The sequence below is a fragment of the Cyanistes caeruleus genome, chromosome Z (assembly GCF_971803275.1).
Source record: "Cyanistes caeruleus chromosome Z, bCyaCae1.hap1.1, whole genome shotgun sequence".
Lineage (NCBI taxonomy): Eukaryota > Metazoa > Chordata > Aves > Passeriformes > Paridae > Cyanistes > Cyanistes caeruleus.
The window spans coordinates 57,370,958-57,394,446 of record NC_141732.1 but is presented as its reverse complement, the minus strand read 5'-3'; the positions used below and the strand labels follow the sequence as shown (position 1 = coordinate 57,394,446).

Here is a 23,489-nt window from a genome sequence, read left to right as displayed (position 1 = left end):
AAATGGTGAAGAGGAACAGGACTTTCCTTCACATGAGGTGATTAATATAGAGTTGTTTTTGATAGAAATGACAGGAAAGAAACAATGAACAGAGTATAGATATATAAACAGTACTTAGTGCACTTCTGATTAAGTAATGACAAGAAATAAATTTTGTCCCCCAAAAGACAAAAAGATATTAAGCATGTCCTATTTTAGATATTTAACAGTCATCTGTGAATCATGAGCAGTCTCCTTGTGGTATTATACAGCTACACTTACATTTATCATCTTTATAACATACAACCTATAACCTTTGTACTCCTGACAGAACACAGGTAGGTATACAAGTACATGAACTGGATGCCCTTTCTTCATATTACTCACTACTGCATATGGGGCAGGAAGCACACTGGGGTGCTTAGCAAGATAAAGGGAACAGACTATGGTAAGAGTTCAGACGGCCTTTTGTGAAGAGAGTGTAACTCTCTTAATTCCAAATTCTTACAGTGAACTCCAGCCTCTTATCCAGTTATTTTCCAGTAAGGGTGTTAACACCTTCAGCTCAGTAATAAATATGCATTTTTTCCCCATATTTGTCAGGAAACAGGAAGAGAAAACTGTGTCCAAGAAGTGTTTGTGTTCCATGTCATCTAAAGCTGTAAATTCTCTGCTCCTTAATGAGACATATATTAACATTGCTACTTTAGCTTGGTTCTCTGAAATACCATCACAAAACATCCTACTTTCATTGCTCTCTAAACAAATGTGTCATTAGGTAAATTTTACTTAACCCATTTAGACATTACAGCTACAGCTGTCACGCTTATAATTAACTGCTAGGAAAATCATCTTTGTTACATGAAGCCAGGCAAGCTGAACTAGTCAAGTTGAACCACTTTTGAATTGCATGTAAAAGAACAAAAGAAAGCACCCAACTCAAATGTGTTATAAAAAAAAAATCTTATTTAGAGGTCTTAAAAAATACAAGGCACATTTTATAAAATCAAATAGCTATCCATCAACAGTTTGTTGTATATCCCCATATAAGATCATGTACTGGCAAATGTTAAGTAACAGTGGATAATCTCAACTAACATTTTATACCAGTGCTAGCTGATAACAAGATGAGCTTGTCAACTCAAATAGGATAACATGGCAAGCTTTTGCTATGTTAATATTTACAGCACAGTAACTTGGCAAAAAATATATAAATTATATTATACCAAAGATAACAAGCAGTCTAATCCAAGATGGTGAAATGGATTCTCCTCTACTTCTCTCCACAGCTTCAAATGTTCAGTGTAAGAAGGTACATAGAGCAAAGTCCTATACACACAATCTGTTCAGATGCTTAATACACTACAGTTAAAACAGATTTTTCTGGTAACTAAAAATACTACCAATACTGCAAATATTCCAGAGACATTTTGCTTTTATGCAACTTTTGTATTCAACAAGAATGCCTTCAGCCACAACTCACTTCTAAAGTCAGCAGCATTTTCCCACAGCATCTGAAATGTTTTTATTTTCCCCCCAGTTTCCCACAAAGATTTATCTGCTTATCATTTCTACATAGAATAAGCAACTGTCAGTTCCAAATTCCAGGCTTCAATGTAATTAAAATGCAGATGTGTTTCTTCAGCCTCTTTTGTACAAAGTAAGTCTATTCTCACTCACATCCTTTCACCAGTAATAACAAAAGTTCACTTTCCTAAGATTAAACTCAGTAGGTTGATTTATTGGTCCTACTTGAGTTTGAAGAATAAGAATCTGATTTCTTGAGGTTCCTGCTTGATGAGAGAGACACTTGCATCCTCTGTGTAGTTCGCACACTTCGGCAAAGAAGAGCATATTTAAGGTTGTCTCTGAAGTCTTTTGAAATATAATAATAGATGAATGGATCAATACAACTATTCAAAGTGGAAAGACACAGCGCAGTTATGTACCACACATACAGATGGCTCTGGCTGTAGGCTTTGAGGAGCGAATAGTGCACAATAATCAGCACATTGCTAGGTGTAAAACAGATGAGATACATGGACAGGACAACAATAATGAGTTTGATTGCTCTTTTTCTTTTCTTCCCAGTGCTTACATCTATGATGGAAGCACTCAGGGTCTTAATCATTAGAACATATGCAACAGCTGTGATGACTGCTGGGATTAAGAAGAGCCCACTTGCAAGTGAGAGGAAATAACTGAACATATCATGAGCCAAAACATTTTCAGGCAACACATCATGGCAGGTTGTGATGTTAAGATTTGAAATATATGCTGTCTGATTAACAAGATACAGTGGAATAGTGCTCAACAAAATCAGTATCCAGATAGCAATGGAGATGCCCAAAGCAATTTCTGATTTCTTTTTTGAATGCACTATGGGGTTCACTACAACCCAATACCGTTGTACACTGAGACATGTCATAAAGAGGATGGAACAGTACATATTCCCATAGAAAAACCCAACAAATACTTTGCAGAGACCCTCACCAAATAGCCAGTTATTGCCATTTAGATGGTATGAAATCTTCAGTGGGAACCAGACAACAAAAAGAAGGTCTGCTAATGCCAAGTTAACCATATAAATCACAGCCGGATGTTTCTTCTTTGTTCGGAAAAAAAAGACCCAGAGGGCCATGGCATTGGTTGGCAAACCAATTATAAAGACAAAGATATAAACAATGGGAAGAAAAACTGTAGTTAGCTTTCCTGTGAGGACTTCCGTTACAAATTCATCCACCTTGTATAACTCTTCAGAATTATTTGCATTTGTAACCTTCTGGCCAATGAAACTTCTTCCTTTTGATTTGATGGATCCATCATTCTCTAAAACGAAAAAAAAAAAAAAAAGTTGTTGCTGTTGTTGAAATACAAATTTTTGCCCTTTTAAAAATAAACTAGATATAGTGATTTACTCTGAACATTTACAACCAGCCTTATCAACAGAAAAATTAAGACTGATGTTCAAACATTTGACAATTTATCTTCCCTTTCTTTTGAATTTATTATCCAAAAGACAACAACCTCTACCCCTTAAAGAATTCAAGGATTCTACAAGACACCAAAACACTTTCCCACATCACCAATGATATTAAAAATGCCCTGTTAAAATGGGCTGTCAGGTGCTCCTGCCACCTGAACAGTTACAGTAGAAACTGCTTCAACTACCCCAGGGTACCATTACCTTTTCACACAGCGGTGCCAGATCAGCTGAGTACTGGGACTTAGAGAACTTCACAGCAGGCTAATTTAATTGCAATAGAAGCTTTGCCTGTTTAGATGGCCGAAAAATCAGGTATGCAATAGAAAAAGAACACACTACTTTCAGACAAGCTAAAACTGAAAGTCAGAACGTCATGTCCAAAGCCATGCACAAAGGATCTCTAGGGCATGCCACGCATTACAATGTATTTGAACAGAAACTTGAACATACTAACTCTGTGCATGAAGCTGCAATATGGTCCTCATCTGGGATCTCCTTCAGGAGAGACACTTCTACTTGAAGTATCAGGTGATAGAGCTGAAGGCTCTGAAAGTATGAAATACTCTGAAGTATGAAGGCTGCTTCATATACAAACTGCTGTAACTACAAGCTTTGCTCTGCCTCTTTGAGTGCTGTGGGAGCTTACAAACCATATGAGTGAGCCAGGTGCTCCTGACTGCTGAGTCCTGTAGCACAGACTTTGGATAGCCCAGTTTTAAATACCTGCATACACAGCATAGTCCTCCTCCACTGACAGGCTAAATCGCACAGCAATGTCCTGCAACGCACACCATTCCAAAAACTCAGACATCCATCTCCATACAGCTAAACAGTATGGACATGGAAGGTGACTGGTTTAGGGAGGATTATTTTTAAACTCGGTTTCTATCAATATTTGTGGATTTATTTAGCCAAAGCCCCCAAAGTGAAATATAAAAAATGTCTTTTTGAACATCTGAACAGTCATGAAGAATGTTGAAGTATGGCCCCTTTGTTAATAAATAGTTGATACAGCTTCAAATAAAAAAAAAAAAAAGCTTACAGCTTACATTTTAAAGAATTCTTACACAAAAAATACATAAATACAGAAGTCTGTTTCCAGTATTGATTCACCAAAGCAGCCCCCACTTTAGATAGCTGTTCCTTTCAAATTATAACTGCAAAAGTCTGAGGTACAGCATTAGACTCTTGTCTAGACCCTGCAACCTTTCTGAAGATGTACACAGAAATAAGCATATATTGAAACTCTTCAGAGTTTCAAATTAAGTTAACCTAGATCCACTTGAGCACTTAAAAATCTCTAGGCCCAGGTAGCCTTCACTGGAAAACTGAGGTGCAAGAAAACTTTTTGCCTGTACAATGACATGGACAAATCTTTGCAGTAGACTGTAGGAAGACAGAGGCTTAAAATATACTAATAAAATCACCATCCTAAAGAAAATTAATTCAAATGCCAAACAGTCATTTTGATCTATATGTGACATAGTTACAACAAAGCAGAATTATAAAAATTCTCTTTTCAGACATTCAAGCCCCATGATCACACCAACAATACCGTTCAAGACTGCAAAGTTTAATTATCATGCAGCAATCCTAATTCCCTAAGATGAGCTGTGAATAGGAGGACCCATAAAACCAACCTAAAGGGCACAGCTTACAGATGCTTATAGACACTGAAGTGAAAATGAACTAAGCAATGCTGATTTTCTTAGGCTAACAGCTTAGCTGAGAAAGATCCTGGAGATGCTTGGAAGCAGACCTTATATACTAAGTTGTTAGCAGTGAAGAGGATATAGTAACAAAATGCACCATAAAGTGCTATGTTAAGCATCTGTCCATCAGAAAGTAGTCCATACAATCAAATTGCAGTTGTGCTATTTTTAGTCCATTCCAAAGACTTAAACTATGGTAGAGAACTAGAAGAGTCAATACTACCACTTTGTCCCTATTAATGTTTTGTTATCCAATATAAAACAATGCTTTGCAATTGGAGTTCAGAGGTTAGGTAGAAAAAATAAAAGCATCATCAAAAAATCCTGAAGTGTTATGTGTGAGACACTACAGAAAGTAAGCTATACTGAAGTGGATGGACAGATACCTGAACCACAGACAGGACTTTGTATTACAAGAGTGTCAGAAAAGAGACAAAGGTTGGTAAGGTTTGTAAGACATAATGATTTCTGAAACCAAGTCTTATTTTTATGCTGACTTTAATTCGAGCCTCAAAAGTTCTGACTACATATACTCCGCAACTTTTTTTCAGTCCAGCTAGCAACCTATACATATAAGGAGACAGTGTCCTGTTTCTCTTGCAGGTAAACACTCCCTCACCGAGCAACCAATCCTTTGTTAGGTATGTGCATTTCTACATCCTCTTCTTACTCTTTCACCACGTACCATTTTCCATAACAATCGAGCTCTTTTCCAAGACGAGTTTCACCCTGCTTGACTCACATACAGAGAATGCAGACTTGCTAATCTGCCCACGGGAAAAGTATACTCTCTCCTCCCACAAAAGACTGTTTCAATACCTCTGCCATTTGTCCAGAAGATATAACCACCAAATACTAAACACAGGATTATGCCTACCCTGCAGACACAAAAGTGACAGCAGCACGGAGTACCCAAAAATTAACTAGCTTACTCATGGTAGTAATACTCGCAATAGGACTAAATTTAAGATTAAGATGGTTTTTGGATCTGCAACCTCTTTCTCTCTTCTCCAAGAATCACTCCGTCCAGGTCAGACAATTAGGCTACTAAATAGCAGCTTAATTTCAGGAACTCCTCTCTGAACAACACAATTTGCAGCTACCTAGCATCTATCCGTTGAGAAAATAAGACGTATGCTTGGCTTCAATACGTATATGACGTATATCCTATGCTTGGCTTCAATATTTATACAATCTTTAAGCGTATGATTTTATTAGGTAAATAAGGCCGGTATGAAATATAGAGGGACACAGTGCAAAGGCATGCAGAGATATGGCAATGGGGTTTATTATATAAAAGGTGGTGAAATATTAACTGCATGCAGTGAAATATTAGTCTTTTTTTCCTCAAACTGCACTTATGTTCAACAAGCTATAGCACAGACTAAAAATTTAAAAAGAATCCTAGCTTTTTAGATCGGGGAAAAAAACAAGAACGCGATCCTTAAAGTTTTTTCATGTTTATCGTAAGCGGGCGGGCAGGAAGGGGACTACAAGAAGGTTGGAGAGGTGCTTTTTGCAAGGCCACCGAGTGACAGGACCAGACGGAATGTATTTAAATGGAAAGAGTAGATTTAGACTAGATAGTAGAACGAAACTCTTTACTGTGAAGGTGGTGAGGCACTGGAACAGGTTGTCCAGAGATCTGCCGTCTCTGTCAGTGTTCAATACCAGACAGGACGGGGCGGGGTGGGGGGGGGCGGAATTAGATGGAAGCTTTACGATCCCTTCCAAGCCAGACCACTGCACGGTTCTCTATAAGGCGAGTGAAGCCGTGCCCCACACGTCCCACAAGCCCTGAGGGGGCTGCTCGCCGCGCCCGGCTGCCCGCCCCTGAAGCGCTTTCCCTCCCGGCCGGGGAGCCCTGCCCGCGGGTCCCGGCAGCCACAACACCACCCGCACGAGTTTTCCGACCCGCTCAACTCCGCGGAAGCCCGCCCCGTTCGCTCTAGGCTCCCCGAACCCCAGCCAGGGCAGACACCTGCCCCACCGAGTGCCCCGCTAAGCGCTCCGCCGTGTTCCCGCCCGTGGCTGAGGGGCGGCCGAGCCCGCCGGAGGTGCCGGGCAGGCCGTCCTTCTGATCCCAGCCGAGCTGGCAGCTCACGCCGGTCCGGTCACCTTTAACAGTGGCAGCAGCTCCCAAAAGCGCATAAAGCAGCAACACCAACAGCAGGCACAACCCGAAGCGTACAGCCATCCTCTCACCGCGCTCCGGACACCGCCACTCCGCTCTGACTCCCGACCAGTTTCACCTGATACCTGAGCGGGGCGGGGCGGAGGGCGCGGCCAAGCTCAGGACCAGCCCCGCGGGGGCGGGGCCCTGCCCTCACGGCGCAGAGTGGGGACGGAGGTGCTGTCCCCGAAATGGTGGGAGTCGCTCGCCGCCGGTTTCGGTCTGCCCGGCGCAAAATGGCGGGCCCACCGCAGGCCCCGCTGGCCAGCCTCAGGCTGAGCCTGGCGACCGCTCGGCCGGTGGAGGGCGGAACGGCTCCCGGGGGTCCCGGCTCTTACCCCGCTCATGCTGCGCTTGCAGTCGCCCGCCCCGGAGCCCGCCGGCGGGCCCTGCCCGCGGTGGCTGTGCTCTTAATGGCCCCCGACGCGGTGCAGCGCACTGGAGCGGCCAGCTCTGCAATGGGCACGGTCGGTGCCAAGCTGCTGCTGGAGCGGAGCACGGTTGTTCCGGATCACACCGGCAGGGCCCAGGTTTAGTGGGAGCGTGTTAGTCTAGCTGCCTCGTAACATACTGTGTTGTGCGTTCCAGGTTTCTGACTCTTCCATGTTACAACATCACAGAATCCTGGAATCTTGGAACGGGTCAGTTTGGAAGAGGCCACAGAAAGTCATCTGGTCCAGTCTCCCTCTCCAAGCAGGGTTTTCTGGAGTGCATTATGCAGAATTTTGTTCTGTCCAGTCAGCTTTTGAATACCTCTGGAGAAGACCACACTCTCTGGTCAGTCTGTTCAGTGCTCTGTCACCTTCACAGTAGAGAAGTTCTTGTTCATGTTCAGGTGGAACTTCAGTTTCTGCCTGTTGCCTCTTATCCTATTGCTTGGTAACTGCTAAGAGCCTAGCCCATCTTCTTGACAGCCCCCCTTCAGATCTTTAAAGACATTGATGGGGTCCAGTCTGTCAAGAGCTGCTGCACAGCACTCTTCCCAGCTTTGTGTTGTCAGCAAACTCTCTGAGGAGGCATATGGCCTGTCATTCAAGTCATGGATGAACAAGTTAAACAGCTCTGGGCCCAGATCTATCGTATATGGGTTACATTTGTCATGTGACAGATAGGCAGGAAGGTACGCAATTGCTGCTTAATCCAGATGCATTTATGGTACTTTGCTGGCATGACCCAATAAGAAAAGGTAAATAAGGTATGTTTTCACTTGACAGCTTCACTTAAGCTGAGAATACATCAGCTTCCCTTTGATTTTGCAAATAGGGATTTCAGTGACAAAATTAAGCACAAATCATGTAATCGGTGTTCTCTATTTATCTGCACAGGTAAGAATTTTGAAGGTTTTCATGGTCGTCAAACCAAACACACTGCTTTACCAAATTCCAAAGTTAAAACCATGTATGCAACCCTGCTTAACACCCGCAGACAGTAGTGCTTTTTCTGCCTTAGTCTGCAAAATACTCTGTGTTCAAACAGTGATAAAATTGCCTTTTTTAATGGTATGAATATACTGTTTTACATGGTTCTGAAAGAGAAAAAAACCTTTTTTTTTTGTCTTTCTGTGATGGTCATGAGATACAGCTGGGAATAGATGTCTGGGAGTACAGAGAAATGAAGGTAAATGGTACTGAGAAGTTTTGGTTGTCAGAATTGACATTAAGGGCCTTTTGGTTTTGAGTCTGTTATAAGTTACTGCATACTTGAAACACAGTTCCTCCTTGTCATCCACACGGTTTATGGATTTCTCATCTAAGTCCCAGCCTTCTTAATAAACACTGGGAAAGTCATAGCTCATCCCTCCAGCCTCCCGCCCTGCCTCTCTCTCTCATTTTCAGAGCTATTTTATTTACTTTACCATTATAAACCATTTAACAGGCATTTAATCCTGCTTTTAATCACCTTGTCCAGTGAGCCGTAGTCTTCTCATTTGGCTTTTTTTTCTGGCCTCCCTTTACTAGTGTCTAGTTTTTCCTCTTAGATCTCTGTTACTATGGAGTGGTCAGTCTCTCTCATCCAGTTCTGCTGTAGCCAGTGCTCTCTTGCCAGTTACAGTTTTCATTATTAGTTCTCTTTTGATTTATTCCATCTAGTCCACCTTTTTGTCCCCTTTACATTCAAAGCAGACAGCTCCTTTATTTTGCTTGGATCCAGCAACAGTGGAAGGGACTGAGCACACATGGGAAAAGTATTCATTGCTGTTGTTAAGTAAAATCTGGTCCCAGCTGTCCCGTGACAGACCAGAGCTGCAACTGGAGAAGCCCTGCGGCTGTGTGCAGCAGCACATGTTGCTGCAAGTGCATCTTCTGGAAATGCAGCTCTGGACTTTGCTCCAGGTGAGTGTAAGGAAATGATGCCAACATAGGTTTGTAATTTGTGTAGTTTCTCATAGAGGTGTCAGAAATATGTAATTGACCTGAAGATAATCTTCCTACAATTAACATTTCTATAAATACTAAATATTAATAGTTAATATAAAATATAACTAATAATTAATATAGAATCATTAGATTCCCAAACAAGGAAAAATGGAGCTTATAAGAGAGAATGTCTTAGACTTTAATATCAGAGAACTCTATCAACCTGTCTTGTAAGAGAGACCTTATTGCTGCTTTATGTAGATGGGTGACTTTTGAGAAAGGTGGGGAGAAGCATTTTACCTGTAGTGATAGGACAAGGGCTAGCATATTTAGCTAAAAAGAAAGTAGATTTAGGTAAGACATATGGAAAGAGATTCTTTACTGTGAGAGTGGTGGGACAGTGGAATAGGCTGGCAAGAGACATTGTGGATGGGGAATTTCTGGAAGAGTTCAAGACCAGGTTGAATAGAGTTTTGAGCAACCTGGTCTTAAAAGAGGTGTCCCCACCCCTGGAATGGCATTTTACTAGATGATCATTAAAGATCTCTTCCAACACCAATTATTCTATTATTCTATAGCAAGCTAATGGTCCAAGCAGTTCCTGCTGCTTTGTCTGTGCGATGCCAGTCAGGCTTATGTTCTGATTTTGTTCTACTCAATTTATTGAGAAATTAGAGCTCCTAATTTACACTTTCAGAAGAGGTAATATTTGTTACGAAGATTCCCCATGTATAGTCTTTCCCCACATATAGTCTATAAATTAGTTCTTCTCCATGACTTAAAAAATATTTAATAGAAACTAGAAATGGTCTTACCCCTGCGCAATCACTAGGACTTCTCAACAGAGCAGTGTCAAAACTTGCTGATTTTAGATGTCTTTATTGAAGACAACTGATTTGTCAAACCTCTTTGTAGTCCTAGCTTGTCATTTATCAAACAGTTTGGAAAGAAAATAAACTATTTGTAAATAAACACAAAGCAACTGTGCTCTAGTTCACATTTGTTTATCATTGAATAATAATTGAGATAAATGCAACTGACAGAAGAAGTGAGTACGTGACTGTAGAAACTTATGAAACCTTAATTCTTTGTTACAAATTGGTAGTTTCTTGGGTTTTTTGCTGTACATTTTATTTGTTACATATCTACATCAACTATATCTATGTGTGTCTGTGTACATATATATATATAACAAATATATACTATATATAAATATTAAAAATAGTTATACTCCTATGTTATATTATAGTGAGTTGGGAAAAATCGTTTTTAATACAGTGGCTTGAAGGGAGCTTTGACCTTGCACATCATTGCTTATCAAAGCATACTCAAAGCTGACAAAGGTAAGTGAACAACCTAGTTTGTAGTTCCCTGCTCTGTCAATGTTTGTTTGGAGCATGTTGTCATGAGAGTCTTGTGCACCGTGGGACAAAGGCCATTACTGGAAATACACCCTCCCTTGCACTTTGAGTAGGGTAGTGAGTGTGGTTTTAACACAGTTTAGCACAGGGGCTCCAAAGGTGACCTTCTGGCATATACTCCTTGGGTCTTGAGTCATATTAACAGCATGGTGATGTCATGTAATCATGAATATCTGTTACTGTCAAAGATACTTGTTACCCCTTTATTTGAGAAATCAACATGGTTTTATTGCAAGGCACTTGTTAGTACTCGTGAAGTTTGTGCTAGAAGAAATGGGTGGGAGCTTTTTTATTATGTAGAGTTTGTTTTGTGTACTTCTTTGCTCCATGGGAGTTTCTGAATTTGGATGGCAAATATGTTTTTAGTATGTGGCATATTTTAATTGTACAGCACTGGGGGAGAAGGTAGAGGATGGTTATTTGTGCCATATATCTGACAGAAATATATGGATTTTTTAAATTTTTTTTTTAAGGAGCAAGAAGAATCTGGTTTTAGAAGGGAGAAGAAATAAAAATACCCTAACTTTAAAAATCAGTATGTCTTGTAGGGCTGGCACAGCACTTAAAATATCCTTCAAAGAATGTGCCCAGTGGAAGTATTCTCAGAGGAGGGTAAAGTTTGGGTCAAATGAAAGAATGTGAAGAATTTAATTTCAAAAACTAATTTAATTTTTGATTCAGAAGAGCTGATGCATTATATCACAGTGCTTTAGCCTGCCTTCAGGCTAGCCACCTGTCTTCTTGGAAACTAGGGAATACCTCGGTACTAAGTTACAGCAAGGCTCTGCTTTAGTAGTGCAAGACCAGGACTGTGGATATAATAAGCATTTTTGATGACTCATTTCAACATGATTAAGTTCTTTATAGTCCCTCCATCTGTATCTCATTCTTAAATTCCTCTGTGCCATCCCAAGTGGTCTCTCTTGGTTATTTTCCTGAGCCTTTGAACAGGTCTCTATTTCCTGCTCAGTTGGTTGGCCTTGCTGGCAGACTCATTAAGTACTAGGTAAGAGTTGTCACTAATGCCTTTGCTCTATGTGTGTCTAGCAAGGTGTTGCAGTGCCTTTTTGTTCATTATATTTGATTCAATTACCTAATTTATTGTTAAGTTGTACACCCCCACACTTTAATACTTTAGTCCCAGTTATGTTCCTACCCCTGGTTGCCAACCCACCCTGATACCTGCCCCTTGTTCCCGAATGTTCTGTGTTCCCCCTCCCATTAAGTTGTCAATCCTCCCTTGTGCCAACCCCTGCCTGCACCACCCCATTTGGAATTCTCCTATTCCTCCAAGCCCCATTGGCCCATGTGCCCCACTCTCCACCCCTTGTCTTCCCCATTGGCTTATGCCTTATGTAACCCTTCCTTCTGCTCCTCCCCTAAGTCTTCTCTATTGGTTTATGATTTGTACATGCCTCTTGCTCCTCCCCCCTATATAAGTTGCTGTACACTCTGTATCTTTTGTCTTTCCTCCCTGGAACCTTCAGAAGAATAAGTCTCTTTTGGAAGCCACATGGAAGACCTCTCCCTCATCCTTGCTCCTGCCCTCAACGCTGGACAGCTTGTGCTGTAGAGCATAATCCCTAAGCTGCCCTGCTTTCCAGGAGCAGCCCACTCTGGACTCGGTGCAGGGAGCTGGCTGGGGAAAAATCCAGCACTGCATCACAAGGAGTTTAGGAAATGTGAGATTATGGGCAGCAGCTGTATATTTTCTGTTCCTCTGTGACCAAGGATCCATTTTAGTTCATTTTGTATTTAGGAAGTTTGTTACCTCCTTATTTCATGTACACCAAGTTTCTTGCAGATTTTTGAAAATCTGGCCATGGAAAAATATGTACTTTATAAGCCTGTTGTGCTGATGTGTTATTATGTTGTCACTACTTGAGGTGCCAGTGTGGGTAGCGTAATAATTTATGGCATTTTGGGGTCACTGTGCTGGCAGAACATTTAGGTAGTATTGGTTCTTTCAGGTGATCTCTTAATGGTTACTGGGTACCATCCTGATTCTCCTGACTTTCTGCCAGCATTGTCCTGTGTTTGTTTCTGTGTTTGGCTTTTAACTCTGTGTATTTTCACTTTTCTCAAAAGCAAGATCCAGGAAGGGGGCGGGAGACATGAGAAATATGATTAAAGGTCTAGGTTAAAATGTTAGATATTCTCAGTGCCTAAGGTGTAAAAACATAGATGGCACAAAACAGGCTTCATGCTGACATAGAAGTAGAGAGGTGACTCCTGTTCACCGTGACCTTGCAGTGACAGAGGACAAGTGAATTTAACAGAACGGTTTGGTCTAAGCAGAGTGTAAAGCAGTGCTTCTGTACTTGTGTTGACAGTTGTTTAGCCTGTGGTACATCTGTCTTCAGCTGTCCCTGCATGAAATAAAATAAAGGTACTAAAATCAAGCAATTGAAAATGAGGAGATGCTTCAATTTGGGCTGTTGTTCAGTCTTAACATTCTTGTGCATATGTGCAGCAGCATAGCAGGAGCTGCCGAGACCAGCGCCTTCCCAAGAGTTCTGTCTCGGGACAGAGATAGAGGATAGCTCAGCGCACCGGACGCTCGTGCACCATGATGTTCTCTTATGCTGATGAAAGACAGAAGGGTTCTTTGTATGGTGTTCCTAGGGAATTTACCCTCACTGAGAAAGTGACAAGGGACAAAGAACCAAGAACAAAGGCTGGTCTAGGATTATATACAGGCAGGGAAGGGCGGAGCAACAGGTTTGAGGGTCAGTGCATTGAGGGCACAGGGGTGGTGCAGAGGCATGGTTAAAGGATGGCAGCCAACCAGGGTCCAGGGGAGGAGTGACAGGGAATGAGGGCCAATAGAGAAGCCAGGAAACATTCTAGAACTGGGGTGGAGAACAGGGATGACATAACTCTGGGGCCAGGACAAGGGGTAATGTAATTGGAGTACATTAACAGTGAAGGACTGTGGGAGAACATTCCTTAAATGGGGATCCCATCCCAGGGTATCCCACAAACAGCATCCCCTATCAGCTCCTGGGATGCAACACATACATTTTGAAAGGGATTTAGTTTTGACATCATATTAAGTCTTTCTATGTAGTCTGCTCACAAAAACAGTTGATCTTGTACTTACACCTCTACTTAGATGTATATATACACTTGAAATACCACGATTCAGCTACTACTGACTTCTTATCCTGCTGCTGTTGAAAACTGGGGAAGAGCTCTCTCTGCATAGATAGAAGGCAAAGAAAGGGATGTGCAGACTGCTCACCACTCATCAGCACAGTCACAAGTTTAAGCTGAGTTTATACAGCTGTTTTGAAGGGAATTGGAATTTATTTTCAGTATGGGTTTATTAAAATTCTTGCCTTGTTTGTACTTCTATGTTGGAAGGAATATAGGGTGGAGTGTATAAAAAAGCAGTTCCTCTTCAGGTAGTCTGAATTGTTACAAAGTGGATCACAAACATATTGTGTGCCTACAGTGTTGTCTTGCATCAAAGAAGGCTGTTGTCTGTAACATACTTCTGTGTAGTTTGCTGCTCCACTGAGCACCAATGTACTGTTTGTTGGATGTTCTTTACTCCATCCAAATCTTCTCTAAAGAAAACCAGGCAAAGTCCAGAGATGATGTAAACAGCTGGAACAACCTGAAGAACGTTTGTATTCTATTTGTATTTGTTTAGTCTAAAGAAGATTGTGGAGGACCTGATGATGTACCTAACATATGTCCAGGGCTGCAGCATATTTTCTATCTTAACTGAGTGGACTGAAGTGTTGGCAAAGCTAGATATTAGGAAAAATGTTTTAACAATCAAGTTTTAACAAGCACCAGTTTTACTGAGCGCTCATTTTCTAGAGAATCTGTAGGACATCCATCACTGGCACTTTTAAAGTTTAGATAAACAGGAATGATGTAGGTATGTCTAGCTCATCCTGGTAGGAGGATTAGGTGATGTCATGAGTACAGAAGTAATGCCTCCAGCACAGTCATTAGTGACTCTACAACAATGTTCCTAGCCAAATCAAATCCCAGTCCTTCATTATACTGACATTAGTGGTCTTACTTTTGTTCAGAATCTGAAAACACTAAGATTTGATATAATGTTCTACCTCGTAAGTCACCCTCAGTGGTTTCATAGGGGTGTACCTGTGTTAAAAAAAAAAAAGCTATTGTACTGCTTTCTAGACCCTGTCTAATCTGATTCTGGCTAGGAACACTTCAGGTTTTTAGGTCATGTTCAACATTACTGATCAGTTGTGAGTCAGGCAACAAGGAGGACTCTTGCTGAGATCATCGGGTTTTATCTTTGAGAGAGAAACTTGTTCAGCCCCCCTGCATTCTTGCTTCCCCACCACACAGACAATGACAGTTTTCCCAATCAAGTGAAAGACCAGGAGCCCAGAGGGAGAAGCACCAGGTGGAGCACTGAGGAAGACCACCACCAACTAGGTTTTAGAATAGCAGTAGATCTATGAGGAGCCCCATGGGATTTGTAGTCATTTTGAGGAGCTAGACCACAGGTGTGGAAAAATGCCAATCACAAACCACAAAGTTTGGTGAACACTGGGAATAACTGCTTTTTTAGTCTGAGATAAAGAGCATGAAGAGTGACATTGAATCCCATACTTGGTCACCTTCAAAGACCAGTACTTCATGCATCTACTTCCACCAGCCCTTTCATGTTTCTCAGTTTACTAGAAGTATATATATTTTGGGTGTTATTCTGCTACCCCACTCTTACTACTAGTCACATCACAGTTGTGAATTTTTGACTCCTTCTAGCTTGTTGGTAGAGAATGCCTGTGGAAAAGGAATTCAAAAATCAAGGAAAAAAGCAGTAATTTATGGGTGATGACTTGATACTGTTTTCTTTCCCTCATTATCCCTTTATCTGTTTAGCAGAATTACAACCTAATGGCCAGCATTTAAGTAAATCCACAGCAAATCCACTGAGGAGAGGATTTTATATGGAGAAGCAGGCATGGGCTGAGGAGGAGTTATGTGAGAGGAAGAAGAGTCTTCCTCAGAAGAGTCTTATGAAACCTACACCATGTTAAAACTGTAAACTTGCTTTAATCTAAGCCACAGTCAATAAAAGGCAGGTGATGCTTTACTGCTGAAGTGAACAGCTGATACAATGTGAGCTGTGATTTGGCCAGTGCATTCTGCCCATGTCAGTTTCAGATGATGTTGGATTACCTCAGTTTTGTTGACATTATGTAATTATCACAGTGTGGATATGTTCTGAGACAGCTTTAGGGGTTGATGAACTCTGAGAATTGTTGATGGTTCCTTGAACTTAGAGTTTTCCCAAACAGTAATGCCATTCTCACTTGTGAATGCCAATAGTCAGCATCCATTTAATGGCAACAATGAAATCTTGTGCACACTAATTAAGCACTTGCTAATGCTGGGATCTATCTAATCAGAGAATCTTTTTAGATGCCAAATGATACTTGCAAAGAACAAAATAGAAATTAATTCAGAGATCTTCATGGAAGATCTCTGCACCAAGATTTTAGTTCAGTTGAACAGATAAATATGTGACATTCATTCATGACAGGGCTGACTGATGTAAAGATTATATGAACAATATGAATATTTGTAAAATAAAGGAGGACTTATGGACAAAATTCCTAAATCTGAAAACTCCCCTATTCTAAACAGTTTTTCTCTTTGTAGTTACTTCATCAACTTTCTATTTTTACGACCTGTCTCTTACTCATCCTTGAAAATTGATACTTGTAATAAATAATTAAAAATCATAACTGTTAGGAAAGTATGATTTATTGAATCACAGTATTATGTTCTAAAATTGAATGAGTCTAAGGTTTGTACAGTATCTTATTATTTCCCCATTTTTATTCTGCATCCTTTGGAAGTTTATGATAGCTGCTACTCTGAATTGCCCTGTAAGTTGCAGGTATGAAATACAACATTTTGGCCACATCTCCTAACCAATTGTGAAAATTTTAACAGAATCATGCATTTATTAACTTATGACCATGAATTTGACCTGACTTTAGCAGGTATGTCAGCATATCCATGTTATGTACATGGGTTCTTAATATTTCAGTGATCTAAATAAAAAATGAACAATGTATGTAATTACAATGAATGTAATTTTTCTAGTCATCATGATAGTGAAGTATTGCAACTGCCATCTGGTAGAAGGATGGGAAAAAAGAAAAATACTTGAAAGACCATAGATTTTTTTCTTCACAATGTGCATTGACTTATACTATCCCATACCATCCCCATGGGTAGGCCCTTAGGCTGGGACAACTGCATAAGGGTCATTGCATACTTATCCAAAGAGAGGCAGAATTTTAACAGCATCAGTTCTCCAGTGTAGTTGATGTCATGCCTGTGTTGATGTAAAAGAGAGAGTGTTTCAGATATGTGTTTAAAAAGTCCAAGGGCAACGTGTGAGTCAGGCAGTTTATGTGGCAACAGTCATGGTTTATGATATTTAAAGATATATAAAGAAATTATTGTTTTTGCACTGTCTGTTCTGGCAGGGGTTAATATCTTGACTATTGTAGTTTTATGCCAATAGATTAATATCAAGGAAGTTAAGCAATAGATATACCAATGGTTCTTGTAAGCTACATTGAACGGGATTAAAGTTAACTTCTACAGCTGGGCATAACATACAAAATGATCACATTAACAATTTAGTCTTTGACAAGTGTCCAGCAGTATTTATGCCACATGATAGAAAGTATTGAATCACATTTGTGTAAGACCTGATGAGGCAGCTGGGAACACTTCAGTCTATTCACAACCTGTTTTACACAACTAGGGGCTGGTGTCAACCACTCAAATACTTTGAACCAAGTTCAGATATAAAAATCATGGCACAAAGGATGTCCAGCAGGTAGGAGACTTGTGAAGTTTCTTGACAAATGATGCTGGGCATACAAGAGGTTTCCATAATTTCCCAGGAAGATGGTGCAACTCTTGTGGATTACTAAAGAGACAAACCATAACTAACTTGAGAATTTCCCTGAGCAGGATGTAGTATTTGAGTGAGAGATTAATTGGGGAAATACCATTTGTATTTTCCCTCCTCCTCTTCTGTGCATCTGCTTATGCTGACTGTTGTGGCTGGTGTCCAGGCCAGTGGATCTTCCTTTGAATAGTGTGATCATTTGCCATCTGGCTCTTCCTAGGGGTAGGCTCAACTTTAATATGTCCATGTGTTGTTACGTATGTCATTCAGGTTAAACTCTGATGTCCTTCATTGCTTCTCTATGTTTCCTTCTGCGTGCCAACAAAGCCACAATTTGCTGATGGAGAGGACTCCTGGAGCCATTCTGTGCTCTCCAGGGAGGCCAACTATGTCATGTATTGGCAGGACCTGTAGGTTTGACTGGGCAAGCACCCACAACAGTGGACTGCAGTAAAGATCACCATTTGAGAGAGATGCTGGCACTTCATAATTTTGCAGAATTCCCTGCATCAAAAGTTATCTGTGGAAGGATAGGGCAGGTCTGTGTACATGCTGCTGTGTGATATACCTTCCTTGCAAACAGGTAATGTTAGTTGTGTCTTTGGGATGGGCAAATTAGAAAGGCTGAAGGAGAAGTCTCTGTTTGAACCCACGTATCACCCAGTTCTCTAACATGGAAGAGATGTGTCCGTTTGGTTTGAGCATATATAGTCTTCTCATAGTTTTGGTGTTATCCCTTCCCCTAACTCCAGTAAATGCTGCTGTTTCACCATAATTCAAGTGGTTTGCAGATAACTTTTTTGGGAATTCTTGCCATCGTCATTAAGGTGGCTTAATGACGAGAGGGGGCTGCTTTTGTCCTACTTAGGGATTGTTTATGAAAAAATGCAGAGATTGGAATTACTTCTGTAATTATTTTATCAGTGGTCTATCTAGAAGCAGAGCCCAATGTCCACAAAGAAATTAGTTTAATGGAAAAAGTGTGTCAGTTGACCAGGATGCCTAAAAATGATTTGGAAACTCCCAGTACTAAGGATGTGAGGGGGAGATCCACGCGGCTGTGCTGAGTCACAGGCTTTCCACACAGGCATCCTGTCTGCTCTCACAGTGTTTATTCAGTGTGGCAGGATACACCCTTGTCCCCTCCCGGTGTCTCACCCCACCTCCCACTCTCTGCACAATCAGGGAAAAACTACAAACACTTTATCATATTCAATATTGTTAACTGGCCCAAAATTGAAGCCTACCACAGTATTAAAAAAAGCTAGTGTTATGACCAAAAATAATTTTATTGTGAATGGTATAACTCCTTTTCAGTTTAATGAAAACATAGTAATTATTATCATTCATATTTAGAAAAATATTTTTTCTTCTATTCAGCTGAAATATTTCTAACTTTTGAACTGCACATACAAAATGTGGTTATGTCCTAGATGTAATATGTTCTAGACACTGATTATGAAAATGCTTAGACAATACATATTTAGAAGCAAGGTGCTTCTAAATAAGCAAAGAGCTGTTAGGATTTGGAGGTTATTTGCTGCATGTGCAGAGCAGTCACTTTCACCACTGAAGAAGTGGAAATGAAAGACTGTTAAGAGATGGGAAGGACAGAAAACTTCCATCTACCTTGCTGCACATAGGACCACATAGGTATGTCATGCCTCCCAATGCCACATTGTCTCTGGTTCTGCCCTGACTTCCCTTGGGATGGCAGGGAGAAGTGAACCCATGCAGGACTGTATACCAGCAACCCTATCCTGATTACCGGGACACACCACACCATAAATGTGGGGCTATTGCTGCAAGGCACAGAATCAGGAAACATTTTCCTTTTCTCCTCTTTCTGCCTAAAACTGTTAAATGTCTCTAAGGGATGCACAGGGAAGGAGCTGGACTCGGATTGCTAATCAGCCCCAGTGCAAAGAGCAAGCAGTTAATTCCTTCAGGAGAGATAAAATAGTTTCTTCTGACAGTTGTATTTATTCCAGTTGCACTGGATTGTACCAATCCCAGGCAATTTTCACTAATTTGGTTGCTAGGTGAAGTGAGATGTTTCACCCCAAGATGCAGGCATGAAAGCATTCAGTGAGAACCTGTCTTCACTAACTTCAGGTGAGGGATAATCTTGTGAGGTTTTTTGATGGCCTGTTTCCAGTTCTCAGGTAGTGGTGTGCTTGGCACAAGCCAGGGTCTGTTACAGAGACTTCACATCCCTGCTTCTGCCTAGGTTCTAGTTCAGTATCCACTGCAAGTCTGGGCTTGGCTTCTGCAGGCAATTTCTCCCTCTTTCTCACAGAATCACAGAATGGGTCAGGTTGGAAGGGACCCCAGTGGGTCATGTTGTCCAACCTCCCTGCTGCAGCAGGGTCATCCCAGAGGACATGGCACGGGATTGTATCCAGATGGGTCTTGAATATCTCCAGTGAGATTCTCTACAACATCTCTGGTCAATCTGTTCCAGCATCTGGTCACCTGCACAGTAAATAACTTTTTCCTCATGTTCAGGTAGAATTTCCTGTGTATAAGTTTCTGGCCATTGCTTCTTGTCCTATTGCCTGGCACTATTTCTGCTGTGCTTAAGGCAGCTAAGCTCACAATTCTGGCTCTTGATGAGTGAGCAGCTGTGTTCCCCTTTTTTTCCCTCTCTCCCAACCAAGTATTACTACAGCAGGGTGAGATCAGAGATCTCCTGCCAGTTTCCTTTGCTGCTAAGGGAAGGTTCCTGATGAACTCACATCCACCAGTTTCCTTTGCTAAATCCAAGTAAACCTTTTTACACTACATTTAATAATTTTACATTGAAACAATATAATCTTACCTCTGTATAGTCTTTGAACTGTCAAGAAATAACTTTTTTCAAAACAGTGTGAAAAGCTGAAGTGTAGGAGTAGCAGTACTTGGATTTTTGCTCCCTGTGAGTTCTGCATGGTTGTTACAGCTACTCAGTATATTATCTATCGTCATGGGGTTTGATGGAAATTTAATTAGGAGTATGAGTGTGGGAAATAAGAAAGTCTAAATGTTTCACAAATGTTTGGTCAGTGAAAGGTATGTTCCTAGGGCTGCAAAGGTTAATGCTGAATATTTAATTCAACATATCACTTGATGCTGGCAGCTTCAACACTAGCCTTATTGTTGTGCATTTTCTGCAAAATGAAGCCAAATGCTTTTCAACCTATCTACCAATCTGTGGTTCCAGGGATTTGAAATAAAGAAAATGTTAGATTTTATTCTGCCTAGTGTGTTTAGGCTTGTTTAGACTTTAGCAGAAAAGCTGGTTGATCCGGTTTTTCTGGGATGGAGTCATAACTGTATTACCTTTCTTGACCTGATGAAATACAAGGGTTTTTTTATTGCATGCATATTGTGGTGTACACATGAAAATAATTGAAATATGATTAATTTACCTCTAGTTATACAGAAAAAATTATTACATTAAAATACATATCATTAAAAATATATAATTGAAATGTAATTAAACATTCACTACTGGTCACAAGAGAATACAATGAAATATTGTATGAAGACCTGAAGGATTTATGAAAAGTAATTAGGTGGTTCAGGTAAAAACCTGTTTCAAAGAGATAAAACTCTTGGCATTTGGCTCCCAACTCCCTGCAAAAAAAGTAGCCTTGTTTGTGTTCAGCCTCCCACACTGGGCAGAGCAGCAGGAGGCTGCCCCAGTGAGCTTGGATCTCTGGATGAACTGCAGGCAAGGCTGTCCCTGCTGGAACAAACTAGCTTCCTTTGGCCTTCATGGGAGTTACAGATACCATCTTGTGGAAGATTTGTGTGAGTGGAGCTGGGGGGAGAACCTCTCTGTCTGTCTCTGCTCTGTAAAAGCTGACACTAAAGCAGACAACCTGACTGCAAAGACAAAAAACCACCCCAAAACAGCAGTATGCTTTGGAGTGTCCTTACTTAAGGCACTGAGTTAGGGCCCTCCATGCCTAAGGGCTTAGGGGGAAACTGCTGAAAATAAAGGCGCAGTCTGCTCCATGCCTGAGAGACATCAGGTCTCTAATCCAGAAGATCCTGATTCTGCTTTACCATTTCATGTGGCAACAAAAAAAATTCTTCCTTGCTTTCAACCTCCTTCTTCCCAAAAGAAAATCTACAGAGAAACAGAAGAGGAACACTGCCCTTTTTTACCCATTACCTTGAGGACTGAAATGCGTAAAGGGGATTTCAGCTCAGGTATCTCTTCATCCTAAGCACCAGTCCTATCACCAAGTTAAAAAGTACTGTCATGTTTAGACATTTTGCATTCTATTTATTAAGAGTGACCTGGCAGGATGTGACCTAACACCACAAAATCTTCAAAAATTTGAAATATAAATATGAAGGGTAATTCCCTACATTGCTTTCCACATTCTCAATATCTACATCAATGAAGTGAAAAATTTAAACATCCAGCAAAACTTTACAAAATTGTCTTGTTCATCCCTGACAGCAATGAATTCTTGTATTTTATTACTGACTTTGTAACGTAATGGCAAACATGACATCCCCAGACCGTACCAGTCTTTTTTAGAGGGTTTGTTCATGGAGCTGCAAAATAATGCTTGCCATTCATTTTAACTGGTATATTTTTTCCCTTTTTTTAGGCCTCTCTCTTTAGTTCCCAAAACACTACCACCTAACCAGGCAATTGGGAAAAAAGACAGATCTGTTGAAAACTAAACTAACAGTAACAGGTAACAGTATGTGTGTGATTAACAGTATGTGTGATGAGTTAAAAAGAAGCTATTGACAGTCACCACCCAGGTTGATACTATTTTGCAAATAATAAACATAATTTTTCATTTATTGTCTGTACTTCTAGCCATTAGAATATATGTAAGTTGCATTTTTAAAAGATTTTTACTTCTGGGAAAGTCAGGAGTCTTTTTTTTTAATTTTACACAGAAGCTGAATTCTCACTGTAACTAAGTTCAGCAATAAAACTTTAAGAAAATACAGTAATTATAATTCTCATAGTAAGACCTCTTGGATGGTAATTATTAGCTCTTCAGGGCAAGGATTACGTAGTGGCTTACTCAGTAGGTGCGCTTTTTGCACTTGCTTCTTCTAGGTGCTATCAAAATATACATTCAACTCACTTACTTTTAAGGAAAAGCCCATCCTGAAGTGATGAAATGAGGAGGTAGCCTGGAGTGATGCCAGTATTTGCTGATGTCAACACTGAGTCCTTGGCACAGGAGCTCACTGTGCATGGAAGGCAACAAGGATATACATCGCTGTCTATGCCTTTCTCTTTTGTGTTTTCTGTTCCCCACCCATGTGTAACTGTTACAGTGTTACAGTAAAATGAGTCAGATAATAATAATAATATGCCATATCTTTCCTTCCCCACTGGACAGTGCCAAAAGAAAGGATTTGATGTCTCAGTTCACTTAGTGAGCCTGTGTGCAAGGACACTATCTGCATCCTCCAATGGTTTTCTGTAGTCAAATACATGACATGAGCCAGAAGATGGGCTACTGGAAAAGAAGACCAGCTTTGGTGAACTCAGGACAAAAAAAAGAGAATTTGAAAACTTTGGACGAGGGGCAGGCAATTCATGAAGATTCCATGAGGATATGCAAAGAGAAAACTGTAATAGTCAAAGTACTGCCATAAAATACAATACAAAATATTTTTATAAATATATTGACTCCAAAAGGTGTTCTAAGGAAAATCTCCATACTTTATCAGATGTGGGACCAAACAGTGACAAAGGAAGAGAAAGAGGCTGAGGTACTTAAGTGCCTTCTGTTGTTCAGAATGAAGCAAAATGAGAGAGCAGAATGAAGCTCCCATAATCCATGGGGAAATCATAACTTGCTATACACAAGTCTATGAGGCCAGATGGGATCTACCATTAGTGCTAAGGGAGCTGCTGAAAGTGCTCACCAAGCCACTTTCCATCATGTATCAGCAGTCCT

At 40.7% G+C, this 23,489-nt stretch overlaps 1 protein-coding gene and 1 long non-coding RNA gene across 2 annotated transcripts; one reads left to right on the top strand and one right to left on the bottom strand.

The window, feature by feature from the left end:
• Nucleotides 1–925: 925 nt before the first annotated feature.
• F2RL1 (F2R like trypsin receptor 1) lies at nt 926–6,880 on the bottom strand. Its single transcript, XM_086869225.1, has 2 exons — nt 6,796–6,880; nt 926–2,808 (listed from the first exon to the last, which is right to left on the bottom strand). The coding sequence occupies exons 1-2, from the start codon at nt 6,872–6,874 to the stop codon at nt 1,706–1,708; spliced, it is 1,182 nt and encodes a 393-aa protein (XP_086725351.1). The 5' UTR covers nt 6,875–6,880; the 3' UTR covers nt 926–1,705.
• A 47-nt stretch (nt 6,881–6,927) lies between these two features.
• On the top strand, nt 6,928–22,809 carry LOC111940828 (uncharacterized). Its single transcript, XR_002869721.2, has 4 exons — nt 6,928–7,044; nt 7,439–7,627; nt 22,170–22,259; nt 22,637–22,809. It is a non-coding gene; the product is annotated as an uncharacterized LOC111940828 (long non-coding RNA).
• Nucleotides 22,810–23,489: the final 680 nt, after the last annotated feature.

Coding starts and splice junctions, on each gene's coding strand:
- F2RL1 (XM_086869225.1), bottom strand. CDS start 6,874: ATGGCTGTACGCTTCGGGTTGTGCCTGCTGTTGGTGTTGCTGCTTTAT. Junction 2,809..6,795: donor AGCTGCTGCCACTGTTAAAG/GTGACCGGACCG, acceptor TTTTCGTTTTAG/AGAATGATGGATCCATCAAA.